The sequence below is a fragment of the Cetorhinus maximus genome, chromosome 6 (assembly GCF_964194155.1).
Source record: "Cetorhinus maximus chromosome 6, sCetMax3.hap1.1, whole genome shotgun sequence".
NCBI classification, from domain to species: Eukaryota; Metazoa; Chordata; class Chondrichthyes; order Lamniformes; family Cetorhinidae; genus Cetorhinus; species Cetorhinus maximus.
The window spans coordinates 3541440-3558254 of record NC_135884.1 but is presented as its reverse complement, the minus strand read 5'-3'; the positions used below and the strand labels follow the sequence as shown (position 1 = coordinate 3558254).

Sequence of the window (16815 nt, the reverse complement as noted above, 5' to 3'; positions counted from 1 at the left end):
TGTCACCACCAACATCCCAAAATGATTGACGGCCAATTGAATACTTGCTTTTTGAAGTGTGATTTGCTGTTGTGATGTAGGAGCCACAGCAGTCAGTTTGCACACAGCAAGATCCCACAAACAGACATCTTTTTTTAAGTGACGTTGGTTGAGACAAAGATATGGGCCCCAGAGACAGTGAAGATCCCAACCCCCTCCCCCTCCCCCTCCCCCACATCGTTCCCCATCCCCATTCTTCTGGGTGATGACAAGAGTGTGATGGGAATTAGTGACAGAGAGAGAGAGAGAGAGGGGGAGAGAGAAGAAAGGGGAGGGAGACAGGGAAAGAGAGGCAGGGAGAGGGAATGTGATGGAGAGAGTGTGTGTGAGGAGAGAGGAAGGGAGAGAAAGAGATGGAGAGAGAGAGAACAAGAGAGATAGAGAAAGATAGAGTGGGAATGAGATAGGAAAGACATACAAAGATACGAATTAGGAGCAGGAATAGACCACTCGGCCCCTCAAGCCTGCTCCACCATTCAATAAGATCATGGCTGATCTCACTGTGGCCTCAACTCTACTTTCCTGTCCAGCCTTTGACTCACTTGTCAATCAAGAATCTATCTTCTTCAAAATATTCAATGATCAACTGCTCCCTGGGGAAGAAAGTTCTCACCTTCTGAGAGAGAAAAAATTCTCCTCATCTCAGTTTTAACTGGGAGACCCCTTGTCTTTAAACTGTGTCCCCGAGTTCTAGTCTCTTCCACAAGGGGAAACACCCTCTCAGCATCCACCCTGTCAAGTCCCCTCAGGATCTTATCTGTTTCAATAAGATCTCCTCTCATTCTTCTAAACTCCAATGGATACAGGCCCAACCCTGAAGAAACCTTTCCTCATAACCACCCCCCAACCACAGGCATGTGAACCTTCTCTGAACTGCTTCTAATGCAGTTATGTTATGTCTTTTCTTAACTAAGGAGACCAAAACTGCGATAGAGAGAGAGAGAGAGAGAGAGAAAGAGGGAGCCAGAGAGGGAGAGAGGTAGGGAGAGAGGGGGAGAAAGAGGGGGAGAGAGAGAGAGAGAGGGAGAGAGAGAGGGGGAGAGATAGCGAGAGAGATATGGAGAGAGAGAGAGAAAGGCAGAGAGAGAGAGAGAGGGAGAGATAGCGAGAGGGATAGGGTGAGAGAGAGAGAAAGGCAGGGAAGGAGAGAATGTGATGGGGAAACTGTGTGTGAGGAGAGAGAAAGGGGGAAGTAAGACAGAGGGAGAGAGAGAAGGGGAGAGAGAGAGAGAGGGAGAGGTAGAGACAGGGATTGTGTATGAGGTTCAATGTACCAATATTATATCCTGTGGCGATGCATCCATAAGGTACGAGGTTCAAATCGAGTGAATTTTCTTGCCAAATGGAATCCATAATCACCAGCGTCTGTGAAGGAAATGAAGCAGGGATTATGTTCACACTGGGGCTGTGACCGACTGGACGCGGTGTGGGACGTTCCCCAGAGACTGACCCACAAGGGCTGGTGCTGAGGGCACAGATGCCACAACCATTTCCCTGGCTTCTGCTGGGCTGCTGAGGGTGGGGGTCAGTAACCCCCCGATCACCCTCCCTGCCTCACCCCCACCCCCCCAAACTCCAAACCCACAAGCCCTGAGCCGGGAAGTTACAGTGCAGTAACTGTCAGGATGTGACTCAGTCTGCGATGGCCTCCATGGTCAAATTGCCAGCTGCTGCCTGAGCTCATAATGCGGAACACCCACCTGGGAGAGTGGGGGATGGGTGAATAATAACCTCAGAACTAGTCAGTACCCTTGGGAGAACAGTGGGGCAGAGACCATAGCAACATAAACTCTAACTGGTTGTTGATAAAGTGACGTTGTTCCTCGATTGCTGCTCCATGTAATCTTACTGAACCTCAATACACAGCCTCAAACCCCAATACACAGTCCTGCACCATAATACACAGTCCCAAACCCCAATACATGGCCTTGAACACCAATACACAGCTTCAAACCCCAATACACAGGCCTGAACCACAATAAATAGCTCTGAACCCCAATACACAGCCTCAAACACCAATACACAGCTCTGAAAGCCAATGCACAGCCCTGAATGCCATTACACAGCCCTGAACAGCTCCAAACGCCAATACACAGCCCCAAACCCCAATACACAGCCTCAAACCCCAATACACAGCCTCAAACCCCAATACACAGGCCTGAACCACAATAAATAGCTCTGAACCCCAATACACAGCCTAAAACCCCAATACACAGTCCTGCACCATAATACACAGTCCCAAACCCCAATACATGGCCTTGAACACCAATACACAGCCTCAAACCCCAATACATGGCCTTGAACCCCAATACACAGCCTCAAACCCCAATACATGGCCTTGAACCCCAATACATAGCCTCAAACCCCAATACACAGGCCTGAACCCCAATACACAGCCTCAAACCCCAATACACGGCCTTAAACCCCAATACATGGCCTTGAACCCCAATACATAGCCTCAAACCCCAATACACAGGCCTGAACCCCAATACACAGGCCTGAACCCCAATACACAGCCTCAAACCCCAATACATGGCCTTGAACCCCAATACATAGCCTCAAACCCCAATACACAGGCCTGAACCACAATAAGTAGCTCTGAACCCCAATAAACAGCCCCAAATGACAAGGTACAGTCCCAAACCCCAATACACAACTCCAAATGACAATGTACAGTCCTGGACCTTCATACGCAGCTCCGAACCCTAATACACACACCCGAACCCAAATACACCACCCTGAACCCCAATGTACAGCCCGAACAACAATACACAGTTCAAAACCCTAATACACTGCCCTGAACCCTAATACACGTCCCCAAACCCCAATACACAGCCACAACATTAATAAACAGCCCCAAACCTCAATACACAGCCTCAAACCCCAATACACAGACCTGAACACCAACACATGGCCCTGAACTCCAATACACGGCCCTGAACCCTATTACATGGTCTTGAACACCAGTATAAGACCCAAACACAAATACATGGCCCCAAATCCAAATACACAGCGCCAAACACCAATAAACAGCCCTGAACCACAATATTCCTCAAGACCCAATACGTAGCTCTGAATATCAATACACAGTCCTGAATGCCAATACACAGCCCCAAACCCCAATACACAGCCCCAGACACCAATACACAGCCCCAGACTCCAATTCACAGCCCCACATTCCCAAAACAACCTTGAACCCCAATAAACAGCTGTGAACCCCAATTCGCAGTCCTGAAGCCCAATACATAGGCCCAAACCCACAATACATAGCCCCTAGCTGTGATACACAGCCCCAAAATAATACACAGCCCTGAATCCTAATACACGGCCCAAAAGCCAATACAAAGAACTTTACCCAATACACAGTCCGAACCCTGATATACAGCCCCAAACCCCAATATACAGCCCCAAACCCCAATATACAGTCCCGAACCCCAATGTACAGCCCCAAACCCCAATACACAGTCCAAACCCCAATATACAGCCCCAAACCCCAATAAACAGCGTCAAACCCCAATTTACAGCCCAAACCCTGATACTCAATCTGAACCCCGATATACAGCCCCAAACCCCAATAAACAGCGCCAAACCCCAATTTACAGCCCAAACCCCGATACTCAATCTGAACCCCGATATACAGCCCCGAACCCCAATAAACAGCTCCAAACCCTAATGCACAGCCCCAAACCCCGATACTCAGTCTGAGCCCTGATACACAGTCCAAACCCTGATAAACAGTCCAAATCCTGATACACATTCCTGAACCCTAATACACATCCCGGAACCAAACGCACAGCCCCAAACCCCAATACACAGCCCCAAACCCCAATACACAGCCCCAAACCCCAATACACAGCCCCAAACACTAGTACACAGCACTGAACCCCGGTACCCATCAGTTGGTGTTTGCTATGTGGCACTGCCCTCTGGTGGTTTCCTGCGGTATCATAAGGAGCTGGGCCCAGCTCTAAAACTCCCAGTGACACCTGGCTCAGCGTCCACTCATCACCCTCTGGACGTGCGCCGCGCGCGCGCTAATGTTAACGACCAGAGTGTCAGCGAGCGGGGTCTGCGCCTGACGTTAGAATCAGTGGCCGGGGTGGGGGTGGAGTCAGCTCTCTGGCCGGGGACTCTCGCTTCTCGGGGAAGCCACGGTCAAGGCAGCTCTACCTGGACAATCAGCATGTCCTGCCTCAGGTCATCGCCATGTTTGAAGATGATACCCACGGGTTGGCAGTGAATCCCGCTGGGAGCTTCGCAGGTGAACTCCAGCCACAGCGGCTTCTTCTTGGAGGCCATGACCTTACAGCGGTCGATCTGTCGAGGAGCAGAAGAATCGTAGCCATCAACAACAACAACAACAACAAATTGCATTTATGCAGCGCCTTGATCATTGCAAAACGCCCCAGGACGGTTAGCAAACAAAATTTGATGCCGAGCCACAAAACGAGGAATTAGGACCTGGTGACCCAAAAGCTTGGTCGGTGGAGTAGGTTTTACAGGGTGAGTGCGAGGGAGAGAGTCGGAGAGATTTGGGGAGGGAATTCCAGAGCTCGGGGCCCCAGGCACCCGAAGGCCCGGCTGCCAATGGTGCAGCGATTGAAAATCGGGGATGCTCGAGAGGCCGGAGTTGGAGGAGCTCAGAGGCCTCGCAGGATTGTGGGGCTGGAGGGGATGACAGAGATGGGGAGGGGTGTGGACATGGAGGGATTTGAAAACTGGGATGAGAATTTTAAAATCCAGGTATTGCTGGAGTCACCGTCGGTCAGACAAGGAGAGATTTACAGCATCAAACAGGGAACACTGAGGAAGCCCAAAGGTCAGTCAACCAGGTGAGGCATCACTGACACCCCGGAATGGTTTCACTGCCCTGGATGACTGGGATCAGGATCCAGCAGGTGACAGACGCCTGATGTGGGACCGTCTGCCCCAGCACAAAGCTAACTGAATGGTAGGACAGGTTTGCGTGCTCCGAGCCTGTCCCTATTCCTCTGCTCCCGACCCCTAACTGGCAGTGATCGGGAGCAGGGAGCCTGACCGATATTAACCCTTCCCAGCCCTTTGAACACTGGGGCTGAACAGCAGTTCTGGGTGGGGTGTGGGGCCTGGCTGTGTTGTGTGGGTGTGGGGTGTGTTGTGTGGGGTGTGGGCTGTGTTGTGTGGTGTGTGGGGTATGTTGTGTGGGGTGTGTTGTGTGGGGCCTGGCTGTGTTGTGTGGGGCCTGGCTGTGTTGTGTGGGGGTCTGGCTGTGTTGTGTGGGGGTCTGGCTGTGTTGTGTGGGGTGTGGGCTGTGTTGTGTGGGGGTCTGGCTGTGGTGTGTGGTGTGTGGGGTATGTTGTGTGGGGTGTGTTGTGTGGGGGTCTGGCTGTGGTGTGTGGGGTGTGGGCTGTGTTGTGTGGGGTGTGGGGTGTCTTGTGTGGCACTGTGTCACGTTGTGTAGCTGAACAGATGCAGGCGTTGGTTCCCTCAGGGGGTTTGCCTCCTCACCAGGATACTGCCGGCCTTGACGCGGGGGTCATAGGGAGCCAGGAAGTCCTGGGGCAGATCGGCATCTCTCAGCATCTCCTGGACCAGGCTGGTTGCTGCAATGAGGAAGGACACGTCAACTGTCACTCAGCTCAGTGGAATCATGGTCCCGCTCGCCTCCCCCACATCTCACATCTGCAAATATGTTTCTGATACCCGCGCCCTGCTCCCATTCTCAGCGGCCAACCATGGGCTGCACTCTTTCTCAACCCACCAAAATATCTCAGGTTTGAGATCCTCTCCAGAGACTTTGTGCCCATAATCCAGGCTGACACGCCTAGTGCAGCGCTGAGGGAGTGCTGCACTGTCGGAGGTGCCGTCATTTGGATGAGAAGTTGAACCATGAATGATCCCATGGCCACTATTTTGACCATGTACAGGTCTCTCCTCCCCGGGAACTGGTCCCAATGTCATCGGAATCTAAAGTCTTTGCAGCCACTCGTTTGTCTGCTTTATCCTATTCTACATTCATAATTACGAGGCACTGGGAGGAATCTGGGGATTACAACTTTGAGCTCGTACGAACATACGAATTAGGAGCAGGAGTAGGCCACTCGGCCCCTCAATCCTGCTCCACCCTCATTATTAATATCTTTCCTAGCTCCCTAAAACATTTCTGCCTATGTTGTCCGTACCAATATGGAGCATGACCTGTAGCTATTCATCCGACCCTCTCAGAATATTCTGTTGTGGCTTCCCTGACAAATCCCTGGTTAAAATACAAATGTTGAAGCCTCTCTCGTTTCCAGATGTCAACCTTACACTAGCTCTAGTACAAATTTCCTGCCTCCCTCCCACTGTCTGTGTCTCACTCACTCTGGGGGAGATATTGGGCCTCATGACACCCGTTTTATGCCCATAAAGTGAGATCAATTTCAGGCACCAACCACCTGGAGGCTTGGTGAGTACCTGCAGTGCATCTTGTGCCTGGTACACCCACCGCTGCCACTGAGCGTTGGTGGTGGAAGGAGGGGATGTTGGAGGGGGTAGATGGGGTGCCAGTCAAGTGGGCTGCTCTCTCCTGGATGGTGTTGAGCCGCGTGAGAGTTGGAGCTGTACCCATCCAGGCACTGGAGCGAGACTTGAACCCATTGACATTGTCTCTGAGGTAAGGGCTGGGCGACGGTGTTCAGCAAGGCTGGATTAATGGAGATACGGAGAGATTTAGGGATCAGTGTATTTCCTTGCCCCCCTCCGCACTCCTGGTGGTTCAATGCCCTGCGTCTCATGTACGGGTCCCACCTCCTCAACAACTGGTCCCAATGTCCCAGGGCTCTATAAAGTCTTCCATCTTTCCAGACACTCATTTGTCTCCTATTTCTATGCATTGTGACGTTACCACTATGGCCACCCTCTCCCCTGAGACCTGAGGCCTGGTTCCCTGCAGGTGAGTCAGGGAATAGAGCAGGTAGTGAGGCCTTTACCTCAAGGCCTCATTGGCAGGGGCGCAGACTTAGAGTTGATGGAAAACCCCTCCCCACTCTGCTCACACCCCGTCCCTCCCATTCTCGCCAACCCAACGCTCACCCAACCTTTATACTCCCCCCTGATCCTCCCCATTATCCCCCCCACCCCCAACCCTGACCCCACACATCCACCCCAGCACATTCCCTCTCCCTGACCCCTCCCCATCCCGATGAGTTGTCGATTCTGGTGTGGGCCAGCTGCCCCCCGGCCTCTCCGGGGCGGGGAGGGCCACTCACCATTGGGTGGAAGGTCGCTCTTTTCTGGGATGACTTTCTTGATCTCGGTGGCGACTTGGCTGAGGCTTTGGACCAGCTGAACCTGTTTGCGAAATCCCTCCAACATGGACTTTCCGCAGCCCATCAGGTAAGCCTCTAGGATCAGCGCAAAACGGTCACAGAAATAAGGAGATACGGTCACTTCACTGCGCAGGTACCAGAAGAAAAAATGGCCAATTCGCTTACTCTGCGGAGGACACAGGGTATTTATAAACATCGGGGGGCAGGGAGGAAGGGGACAAGTAAATACACTGATTCCTAAACCTGGCCACGTCTCCATGAATTCAACCTCTCAGAAAGCCTTAGCCCAATGTTTTTAAAATTCACTTATGGGATGTGGTCATCGCTGGCCAGGCCAGTATTTATTGCCCATCCCTAATTGCCCTCGATCAGGGGGCAATTAAAAGTCAACCACATGGCTGTGGGTCTGGAATCACATGTAGGCCCAGACCGGGTGAGGATGGCAGATTTCCCTCCCTAAAGGGCCCTAGTGAAGAAAATGGGTTTTTACAAAAATCGAAAATGGTTTTGTGGTCATCACCAGACATTGTTAATTCCAGATTTTTATTGAATTCCAATGTCACCATCGTGGAGGGATTCTAACCCGTGTCCACAGAGCATTACCCGGGGTCTCTGGAATCCTAGCCCAGTGACAATACCACAATGTCACCGCCTCCCAGTACAATACCCGCTGGTCAGGGACAAAGTCGCAGGTTCAAGTCTCAATCCACTGACTGGAGAACAAAATCCAGGTCACAGTGCAGTGCAGTACTGAGGGAGTGCTGCACTGTCAGAGGGTCAGTACTGAGGGAGTGCTGCACTGTCAGAGGGTCAGTACTGAGGGAGTGCTGCACTGTCAGAGGGTCAGTACTGAGGGAGTGCTGCACTGTCAGAGGGTCAGTACTGAGGGAGTGCTGCACTGTCAGAGGGTCAGTACTGAGGGAGTGCTGCACTGTCAGAGGGTCAGTACTGAGGGAGTGCTGCACTGTCAGAGGGTCAGTACTGAGGGAGTGCTGCACTGTCAGAGGGTCAGTACTGAGGGAGTGCTGCACTGTCAGAGGGTCAGTACTGAGGGAGTGCTACGTTGTCAGAGGGTCAGTACTGAGGGAGTGCTACACTGTCAGAGGGTCAGTACTGAGGGAGTGCTGCACTGTCAGATGGTCAGTACTGAGGGAGTGCTGCACTCTCAGAGGGTCGGTACTGAGGGAGTGCTGCACTGTCAGATGGTCAGTACTGAGGGAGTGCTGCACTCTCAGAGGGTCGGTACTGAGGGAGTGCTGCACTGTCAGATGGTCAGTACTGAGGGAGTGCTGCACTGTCAGAGGGTCGGTACTGAGGGAGTGCTGCACTGTCAGATGGTCAGTACTGAGGGAGTGCTGCACTGTCAGAGGGTCAGTACTGTGGGAGTGCTGCACTGTCAGAGGGTCAGTACTGAGGGAGTGCTGCACTGTCAGAGGGTCAGTACTGAGGGAGTGCTGCACTGTCAGAGGGTCAGTACTGAGGGAGTGCTGCACTGTCAGAGGGTCAGTACTGAGGGAGTGCTACACTGTCAGAGGGTCAGTACTGAGGGCTGCACTGTCAGAGGGTCAGTACTGAGGGAGCGCTACACTGTCAGAGGGTCAGTACTGAGGGAGTGCTGCACTGTCAGAGGGTCAGTACTGAGGGAGTGCTACACTGTCAGAGGGTCAGTACTGAGGGAGTGCTGCCCTGTCAGGGGGTCAGTACTGTGGGAGTGCTGCACTGTCAGAGGGTCAGTACTGAGGGAGTGCTGCACTGTCAGAGGGTCAGTACTGAGGGAGTGCTGCACTGTCAGAGGGTCAGTACTGAGGGAGTGCTACACTGTCAGAGGGTCAGTACTGAGGGCTGCACTGTCAGAGGGTCAGTACTGAGGGAGTGCTGCACTGTCAGAGGGTCAGTACTGAGGGAGTGCTACACTGTCAGAGGGTCAGTACTGAGGGAGTGCTGCACTGTCAGAGGGTCAGTACTGAGGGAGTGCTACACTGTCAGAGGGTCAGTACTGAGGGAGTGCTACATTGTCAGAGGGTCAGTACTAAGGGAGTGCTGCACTGTCAGGGGGTCAGTACTGAAGGAGTACTACACTGTCAGAGGGTCAGTACTGAGGGGGTGCTGCACTGTCAGAGGGTCAGTACTGAGGGAGTGCTGCACTGTCAGAGGGTCAGTACTGAGGGAGTGCTACACTGTCAGATGGTCAGTACTGAGGGAGTGCTGCACTGTCAGAGGGTCAGTACTGAGGGAGTGCTACACTGTCAGAGGGTCAGTACTGAGGGAGTGCTGCACTGTCAGAGGGTCAGTACTGAGGAAGTGCTATATTGTCAGAGGGTCAGTACTGAGGGAGTGCTGCACTGTCAGAGGGTCAGTACTGAAGGAGTGCTGCACTGTCAGAGGGTCAGTACTGAGGGAGTGCTGCACTGTCAGAGGGTCAGTACTGAGGGAGTGCTACACTGTCAGAGGGTCAGTACTGAGGGGGTGCTGCACTGTCAGAAGGTCAGTACTGAGGGAGTGCTACGTTGTCAGAGGGTCAGTACTGAGGGAGTGCTACACTGTCAGATGGTCAGTACTGAGGGAGTGCTGCACTGTCAGAGGGTCAGTACTGAGGGAGTGCTGCACTGTCAGATGGTCAGTACTGAGGGAGTGCTGCACTGTCAGAGGGTCAGTACTGAGGGAGTGCGGCACTGTCAGAGGGTCAGTACTGAGGGAGTGCTACACTGTCAGAGGGTCAGTACTGAGGGAGTGCTGCACTGTCAGATGGTCAGTACTGAGGGAGTGCTGCACTCTCAGAGGGTCAGTACTGAGGGAGTGCTGCACTGTCAGATGGTCAGTACTGAGGGAGTGCTGCACTCTCAGAGGGTCGGTACTGAGGGAGTGCTGCACTGTCAGATGGTCAGTACTGAGGGAGTGCTGCACTGTCAGAGGGGCAGTACTGTGGGAGTGCTGCACTGTCAGAGGGTCAGTACTGAGGGAGTGCTGCACTGTCAGATGGTCAGTACTGAGGGAGTGCTGCACTCTCAGAGGGTCGGTACTGAGGGAGTGCTGCACTGTCAGAGGGTCAGTACTGAGGGAGTGCTGCACTGTCAGAGGGTCAGTACTGAGGGAGTGCTGCACTGTCAGAGGGTCAGCACTGAGGGAGTGCTGCACTGTCAGAGGGTCAGTACTGAGGGAGTGCTGCACTGTCAGAGGGTCAGCACTGAGGGAGTGCTACACTGTCAGATTTGACTAAATTTGTATAAGCTCTTCCAAAGCTTGGGGTAAAAGATATTGAAGTATTCTTTATTTCATTTGAGAAGCTAGCTAAACAGATGAAATGCCCACAGGAAAACTGGTCATTATTACAGGTTATGTTGTTAGGTAGGGCACATGAGATACATGCTTCGCTTTCAGAAGAAATGTTGGTGAATTATGATGTGGTGTAAAAAGCTGTTTTAAGTGCGTATGAGTCGATTGCTGAGGTATACAGGCAGAAATTCAGGAATATGAGAAAACAGCCTGGGAAAACTTATATTGAGTTTGAAAGAGTAAAACAAAGTAATTTTGACCGGTGGATACGGGCATTAAAAATAGAGACAACCTATGCAGCTCTTAGGGGAATCATTCTTTTGGAAGAATTTAAAGGTTCAATCCCTTCGGTAGTGAGAACTCATGTGGAGGAACAGAGTGTTGATTCTGTAAGGGGAGCAGCAGAGATAGCTGATGATTATGAGTTAGTTCCTAAAGCTAAAAACCTTTTTTCAGTCACCCTTTCAACTTTGTAAAGGGTAAAAAGTGGGAAGGTGAAAGGAAGGCAGGTAGACAGGGAAGAGAAGGGGAGCTGGAAGTTCCCAGGAAGTTTTTTCTCAGAATAAAAAGGAAGGTGCTGAAGGTAGAAGCGACATTCGAAAATTGAGGTGTTTTCATTGTAATAAAGTGGGGCACACGAAGTCAGTGTGTTGGAGGTTGCAGGAAAAATCTGTAGGAATTATTGGGATACAGAAAAGCTCTGGAAGTAAAGGGACTGTGGGTTCTGAGGTTCAGGCACAGGAGAAACCAGTGGTTTGTGTACAGGTGAAACAGGGAGAATCAGTGAAAGGTGAAGAAGTGCGAATGTGTTCACAGTTTACTCAAGAGAATTCTGGGGAGTAGGTTGCAGAAATGTTTGTGTGTGAAGGGAAAGTCTTTCCATGTGTACAGGGTGGAGTAGGTAAAGATGTTAAAATTTTAAGAGACACAGGGGCTAGTCAATCCTTAATGTTGTGGGATAGTGACAGTTGTTGTTCAGAGGGAGTATTGCAGGAGAAGGTAATAAAAAGTGGGGGTCATGGAGATGCTAAATCTATTCCATTGTGGAAGGTAAATTTAAAGAGTAGATGGAAGATGGGTGAAGTTATAGTTGGAGTGGTGGAAAATGTGTCCATTGCAGGGGTTCGATTTAATCTGGGTAATGATACACCTGGATCAAAAATGTGGGTGATACCTGTGGTAGTTGAGAAGCCTGTAGAAGCATTTTCAACAGAAGTGCTACTGAAGGAACATCCTGGATTGTTTCCTGATTGTGTTATAAGTGGAGCTAAGGCCCATCGGGAAGAACAAAATAAACAAGATTAGCAGGAAGTTCAAAGGCAAGAAGAAGGTGTCGAAATCCAATTAGCCGGCACTGTATTTGATAACATTGTTCAGGAGGAAGGAATGCAGGACAGTTTAGTTTAAGTGTTTAACTCAAAGGGGTTAGTGGAGTTACAGAAAAATGATTTGCAATTAAAACAGTTATATCAGAAAGCTTATCCAGAAACCAAAGCAAAATGTATCCAAGTATGTTATTATCTTCGAGGGAATATATTAATGAGAAAGTGGCCATCGGGTTATGTCTCAGCAAATGAAAGCTAGAGGGAGGTGCATCAGATTGTTATCCTATTAGGGTATAGAAATGAGATTCTGAGGATTGCTCATGAGATTCCAATGATGGGGGGAGGGGGCATTTAGGAATTAGGGAAACACAGGAAAAGATACAGAGGTTTTTATTTGGCCAGGATTGCACAGGGATGTAGTCAAGTTCTGTAGAACCTGTCATACATGTCAAGTAACAGGGAAACCACAAGCAGTGATTAAGCTGGCACCTTTAATCCCAATAGCAGCATTCGAAGAACCTTTTACCAGGGTCATGATTGATTGTGTAGGACCCCTCCCTAAGACTAAAAGTGGAAATCAGTATTTATTAACAATAATGGATGCGTCTACTAGGTTTCCTGAAGCAACCCCTTTAAGAAATATTATAACTAAGAAGGTTGTGGAGGAGTTAATTAATTTTTTTTTACAAGATATGGTTTAGCTAAAGAAATACAATCAGATCAGGGGTCAAATTTCATGTCACAGCTGTTTAAGGAAGTAATGAACAGTTTGGGGATAAAACAGTTGAAGTCAACAGCTTATCATCCGGAGTCACAAGGAACTTTGGAAAGATGGCATCAAACTTTAAAAGCTATGATAAGAGCATATTGTCAGGATTATCCACAGGATTGGGATACGGGAATTCTATTTTTGCTATTTGCGATTAGAGATGCTCCTAATGCATCGACTGGTTTTAGCCCTTTTGAACTAGTTTATGGGCCATGAGGTAAGGGGACCGCTGAAACTGATTCATGAGAAATTGGTGGGTCAAAATTCAGCAGCTACTCTCCTGGATTACATACCAAATTTCAGGGAAAGATTGAACAGAGCATGTGAGCTGTCTAGGGAACATTTAAAGATCTCACAGCAAGTGATGAAAGTGAAAACAGATAAGAAGGCTAAAATTCGCAGTTTTGTTTCTGGAGAGAAAGTACTAGTTTTGTTACCAGTACTTGGGGGATCCTTAAATGCAAGATTTAGTGGGCTTCACAGGATTGAAAAGAAATTGAGTGAAGTAAATTATTTAATAAATACTCCAGATAGAAGAAAGAAGTGTGTTTTGTAAATATGCTTTAAAAGTACTTTGACAGGGAGGAGGAACAGAAAGAGGTGTTAGTGATGGTGGATGATGAGAAAGAGGTAGAAGTGCCAGACTCAGAAATTGATTTTCCTCTAATCAAATTGGATAATGAGGGGGTACTGGAAAATTTAAATGCAACATTGAGTTACCTTCCAAGCAAATGTCAAAGTGATTTGGAAAAGCTAATGCAGTCACACAAACCTATTTGTGGAAATAAGTTGGGGAAGACACATTTAGCTTTACATGATTTTTGTATAGAAATGTCATCTTCAGTGAGACAACAACCTTATAGATTAAATCCTGCAAAATTATCACAAGTACAAAAAGAAATTGAGCTCATGCTTCAAAATGATTTCATTGAGTCTAGTTGCAACTGGAGTTTGCCTGTTGTACTGGTACCGAAACCAGATGGAACACACAGAGTGTGTGTGGACTATCGAAAGGTGAATGCAGTGCCAAAAGCAGATTCATATCCCATACCACGGGTGGAAGGTTGCATTGAGAAAGTGGGGCAATTGAAATTTATCACAAAGATTGACTTGCTAAAGGATATTGGCAGGTACCATTGTCAGAGAGAGCAAAGGAGATATCAGCTTTCGTAATGTCAAGTGGACTATATCAGTTTAAAGTCATGCCATTTGGTATGAAGAATGTACCTGCCACATTTCAAAGACTGACAAACAAAGTAATTGTGGGTCTAAGCAATTGTGCTGTTTATATTGATGATCTAATTGTTTTCAGTCAGATGTGGGAGGAGCATTTACAGCATTAGGAAGAATTATTTATCGACTACAAGAAACTAATTTGGTGATGAACTTGGCTAAAAGTGAATTTGCAAAAGCGCAAGTTTCGTATCTAGGCCACACCATTGGACATGGTGAGGTGGCTCTGAGAGATGAGAAAGTCAAGGCTATCATGGATTTCCCAGGGCCTACAACAAAATGAGAAGTTTTGAGATTTTTAGGCATGAGTGGGTTTTACTGGAAATTTGTACCAAATTTTAGCTAAGTGGTTGCTCCACTGACTGAACTATTAAAAAAGAACAAGGAGCTTCAATGGACACTGGAGTGTCAGAAGGCATTCAATAGTTTGAAAACTGTATTAACTACGACACCAGTGTTGGCAGTACCTAATTATGCCAGGCAATTCAAGTTGGCCGTTGATGCAAGCGATATAGGCATTGGGGCTGTACTGTTACAAGAAGATGACACTGGAATTGAAAAATCAATAGGCTATTTTTCAAGGAAGCTGATTGAACAACAGAGAAGATATTCAATGATTGAAAAAGAGACTTTGAGTTTGGTGTCAGCATTGCAGCATTTTGAAATTTATGTTGCAAACAATTCATCAGAAACAATTGTTTACACAGACCATAATCCTTTGAAGTTTTTGGACAAATTTCAAGACAAAAGTGCAAGGCTTTTCATATGGAGTCTATTATTCCAACCATTTAATCTACGTATTATATATATTGCTGGAAGAGAAAATTTGTTAGCAGATGCATTATCAAAAGTTTGAAACTTAAAGGAAATTGGGACATTTAAAAAAAAGCCTAGACACTGAACTGGAATAATTCCTGTTGATACCAAGAACTTGTGTATATATATTGTTACGTTAATGCATGCATCTGATAATGTAATAGTGTCATAAGTATAGGAGATAGTGTGAGATTGGTTATTAAAATGAAGCCATCTTTTAGAATTTTGATGGTTTATTTGCTGATAAGGAGGGGGATGTCATGAAGCTATTAATGTATATAATATTTTGGAAAATATTTTTCTTTTAAAATAGAGGTTTAGTCTGTGGGTGTGTCTTAATTGGATTAAAGCCAGCTAGTCTGGGTGCTTTGATGGGTACTAGTTTTGATATGTAAGAGAGGTAGCTGCATTTGCACTTTTTGAATAGAGCATTCAAGAAGGGGGTGAAAATTGACATCCATCTAGCAGCTACCAAACCATATGTTTATATTACTAATAAAATTGGTACAATGAAAGGGGGTTCATTGTTCAAAGAAGCTGGTGAGACAATGAGAATTTTAATTCAATCAGTGGTGGTAGGTATAACTTCAGTAGTTTTCGGGTGTGCAGAGCAGGGGCAATGTGAGATCAAAAGGCAGCTGTAAACCTCCAACTGGCTCCACAGTGAAAATAATCTAATTTTGAATTTGTAAGGTGAAAATGCTTTGCCTGGCGTCTGGTTAAGTCTATGGGTTGCTGTTACCTTAATGGAGATTAGTTTGGGAATTAATTAAAAGTTATGATAGTCGTAATTTGTAGCCATGTGTATATATTTAACCTGTGTAAATTAATAAAATGTTTCAATTAGTTTAATGTAAAACCTCAAGAGCTGGTGATCTGATTCTTGAATTTAGAGTCGCATCTCAAACATAACACTTAAAATTATAGGTTATGACAGTTGTTTAAAGTTTCCCTCTGGGATTTATAAATAGCTCTGCTTTACCAACTGTATCAGTCATAACAACTGTTGGAGGGTTAGTACTGAAGGAGTGCAGCATTGTCAGAGTGTCAGTACTGAGGGATTGCAGCACTGTCAGAAGTTCAGTACTGAGGCAGTGCTGCACAGTCAGAGGGTCAGCACTGAAGGAGTGCTGCACTGTCAGAGGGTCAGTACTGAGGGATTGCAGCACTGTCAGAGGGTCAGTACTGAGGGAGTGCTGCACAGTCAGAGGGTCAGTACTGAGGGAGTGCTGCACAGTCAGAGGGTCAGCACTGAAGGAGTGCTGCACTGTCATAGGGTCAGTACTGAGGGAGTGCTGCACTGTCAGAGGGTCAGTACTGAGGGAGTGCTGCACTGTCAGAGAGTCAGTACTGAGGGATTGCAGCACTGTCAGAGGGTCAGTACTGAGGCAATGCTGCACAGTCGGAATGTCAGCGCTGAGGGAGCGCTGCTATGTCGGAGGTGCAGTACTGAGGGAGCACTATAATGATGGAAGGGCAGTACTGAGGGAGTGCTGCACTGTTGGCGATGCCATCTTGTGAATGAGCCCAGCCTGACCGCTCAGGTGGACCTTAAAGAACCCACAGACATGATTTGGAAGAAGAGCAGGGGAGTTCTCCATCAATTATTGTCACTAAAATAGATTATCTGATCATTATCACATTGCTGTTTGTGGGATCTTGCTGTGCGCAAATTGGCTGCCGTGTTTCCTACATTACAACAGTGACCACACTTCAAAAAAAGTACTTCATTGGGATATGGTGAGTTGGTGAAAGGCTGGCTGGAAATGCAAGTGCTTTTTTTAATGTTTGAGACCTGAGTGAGGAGCTGCTCTGAGAACGTTATTACAGTGAGATCACTGTGTTGTATTGGGCACTCACCCTCAGGGCACATTGAATAAGGAATCTGGCCAACGCGCTGTCGTGATATGGTTCAAACTTCAATGCCTGAAGAAACAGAAAACAGAACAGCAACTGAGAAACCCAGCGCGATTGGTCAGCTTTCTCCCAAAGCCTGGGATCGGGCACCAGCTCTCAGCTGTACCCTGATGTCCACACACACTTTTCAGGGGCAATGGAATGGCCACTGGGG

General features: G+C 48.1%; 1 protein-coding gene across 2 annotated transcripts in view; it reads right to left on the bottom strand.

Annotated features, from left to right (window-relative positions):
* LOC144681477 (phosphatidylinositol 4,5-bisphosphate 3-kinase catalytic subunit gamma isoform) overlaps positions 1-16815 on the bottom strand; it is a 69837-nt gene that overhangs the window by 17486 nt on the left and 35536 nt on the right. For both annotated transcript variants that reach the window (XM_078543095.1, XM_078543096.1), the window contains exons 3-7: positions 16605-16670; positions 7269-7494; positions 5527-5621; positions 4210-4356; positions 1314-1404 (exon numbers count right to left, since the gene is read on the bottom strand). In XM_078543095.1, coding sequence (XP_078399221.1) covers positions 1314-1404; positions 4210-4356; positions 5527-5621; positions 7269-7494; positions 16605-16670 — 625 coding nt within the window. The remainder of the gene's footprint in view (positions 1-1313; positions 1405-4209; positions 4357-5526; positions 5622-7268; positions 7495-16604; positions 16671-16815) is intronic.